At 49.5% G+C, this 2,343-nt stretch overlaps 1 protein-coding gene across 1 annotated transcript; it reads right to left on the bottom strand.

The window, feature by feature from the left end:
* Positions 1–489: 489 nt before the first annotated feature.
* On the bottom strand, positions 490–2,047 carry Pmar_PMAR002141 (hypothetical protein; the record flags this gene model as incomplete). The annotated part of the gene is made up of 7 exons (XM_002781851.1): positions 490–524; positions 905–1,032; positions 1,346–1,447; positions 1,497–1,642; positions 1,693–1,761; positions 1,807–1,944; positions 1,985–2,047. 7 exons carry the CDS (start codon positions 2,045–2,047, stop codon positions 490–492), a joined length of 681 nt encoding a protein of 226 aa, XP_002781897.1.
* Positions 2,048–2,343: the final 296 nt, after the last annotated feature.

Below are 2,343 nucleotides of genomic sequence, written 5' to 3'. Positions count from 1 at the left end.
TGCAGTAATGATGCAGTCTTTGATGACGAGGAGAGCATCGTCTAAACCAATCAGCAACAACAACACCAACGCTCCATCGCCGGTCATGATGGTTACAATACTAGTGAAAAATAATATCAGAAAAAAAGGCTTCGGCTGCATACGAGATCGTGGGAGAAGGGACGAGCAACTATCAGTGTACATTTGCACATCGGGAAATCTAATAATGCTATAATAAGGATAAGCTCAGGTCCTCGGGCTGGTAGTGGTGGTAGTCGTCGTCGGTGTCTCAACCCCCTCACATGCATGGTCACTTTCCTGCCACCATGGCGACGCCAACACAGCTTCAATGGACAGGAACCTGAATATGCATGAGTAAGGACATCAACGACTGAGCGCGAATCGAGAACATACATCCCGGGCTTATCGCATGCCGTGAGTGTTCCTCTGAGTAAATCTCGTAATGACTTAACCATGTCGACCCCGCGAGGTGCAACACCGAATCTATTACTAGAACTGGGAAGTCGTTTCACCAGAGTTCTGACCTGATTAATCAACTATAGAAAATTCGGAAAAGCTGCGACTGCTTACCCCTCGTTCGCGATAAAGTCGATACTGTGGATCGTCAGCGCAAGCTAGCTGCCACGGAGAGTTCCAGAGTAGATCAAATATCATCAATCCCACCGCCCACGTATCCTGTCGTTCTGCTGACCAATGCTTCTGAGAGATAGATATCCCATATTCGTAGACAAGTTGGGCGAGTTATGGTACTCTTTCCCCAGGGGGAATGCCCCTTTCGGCTTGAACTGCGGCTCGCTGAGCCTCCGGGCATCGCGTAGAGGGCTTGCCGATAGTGGATCCCGAATTGGTCGAGAGAGCTGCCAAGAGTTGCCAGGTTATCGAGCCGTGCCATAAGGAAGCTCACCTGTAGCTTGTCCAGCATCAATGATTTTGACCTGGATGGGCTGCGGACCATCGAGCTCTAGGCCAGAGCCGTAACCTCGGAAGTCCATAACCCCGAACTGGCTCGTATCGACATCCAGTAAGGCATAACTGAGATCGAAAGTGCGCTGAAGAACTTCCACTGCTATAATGATGGTACAACTACTATTTGAGGGCGGCTGTGGGAAGCCTATTGGGAGCCGTGATTGAGCCCCCGAATATACGCTAAACTGGCTACTATCTTCCTGGTTCCGGACGAGAAATAGTACTATAATCACTATTGTCATCACTCAGTGCTCGCTGTAATTCATCAAAGAATACTGTGAATTCCCCAGCGTCTAGAAACTATTAATATTACTACTATTAATATTACTACTACTACTACTACTACTACTACTACTACTACTACTACTACTACTGCTACCCTGCATCGTGAACACACTTGATACATTCGATGGCTTGTCTGACAGCTTCCTTGGCTGAAAGATACCATCTGAGGCCCAAGCGACTGCCTTCAATCTGATACCTGATCGTAATCGAGGGTGAGATAAATGCACAAATGGTCCAAAACGTACATGTCTTGACAGCGAGTAACATACTGGCTGAGATCTCCATAGTTGCAATACTCCCTCACGAAGTACGTAGCTCCGGACTGGCAACCAGTGCTGACCAGTACCGGCTCAGAGCCAGGTTGGCACGTAAACGTCTTCAAGGGCCGTACCTTAACCCATGTTATTCACCAAGACTGGCGCCTCCCCCCTGTCGCCTTACCGCACAGCCACTACCGTCATCAGCCAGCTGCGATAGGAGTATCGACTCCCTTTCAGCATCTTCGACCACCTAGCATATGGTAAGGAGTAACCGTATCGCTCAGAAGATTCCTACCAGTTTTTTCATGCGACTTTCAACGTCTCGAGTGCCCAAGGCTTGTCGAGTCGCATCAAGATGAGCATTGGGCCAAATCTTGGCTATGACTTTCTCGTGGCGACTACAGTCGGCATTTCTATTACGCATTAGCGCAACCTGAATATCGTTCAACCACTGGATAAGTGCCGGGAAGTACCTTCCTTCCATTATAGGGGTTCTCATGGATGAGCCCCACACATTCGAGTCCTTGTAGGGTCATTTTTTCAACGCAATCACAAGGCGGTACACGACCCCGAGGGCCTGCGTCAACGCTGTACCTGGTTGCTGTGGCTTTAGCATCGGCTGGAATGGAGGCCTCCTGAAATGCTTCACTCTCCTGAGTTGGGTAGTTGCTGCCTACCCCCGGGGTGGTCCCGGCTGTTGACCAGTTGCTAGGGAGAGATGGCTTGCGGGCGTTAGTAGAAGTCATGGAAGATCGTAAATGACTACTGAGGGGAGATTGGAGTGGTATGGTGACAAAAATGACGTGCTTCCACCCGACCGTGTTACGCTCTA

This window comes from Perkinsus marinus (assembly GCF_000006405.1).
Source record: "Perkinsus marinus ATCC 50983 genomic scaffold scf_1104296941224, whole genome shotgun sequence".
NCBI classification, from domain to species: Eukaryota; Perkinsozoa; order Perkinsida; family Perkinsidae; genus Perkinsus; species Perkinsus marinus.
This window is presented reverse-complemented; position numbering and strand designations above follow the sequence as displayed.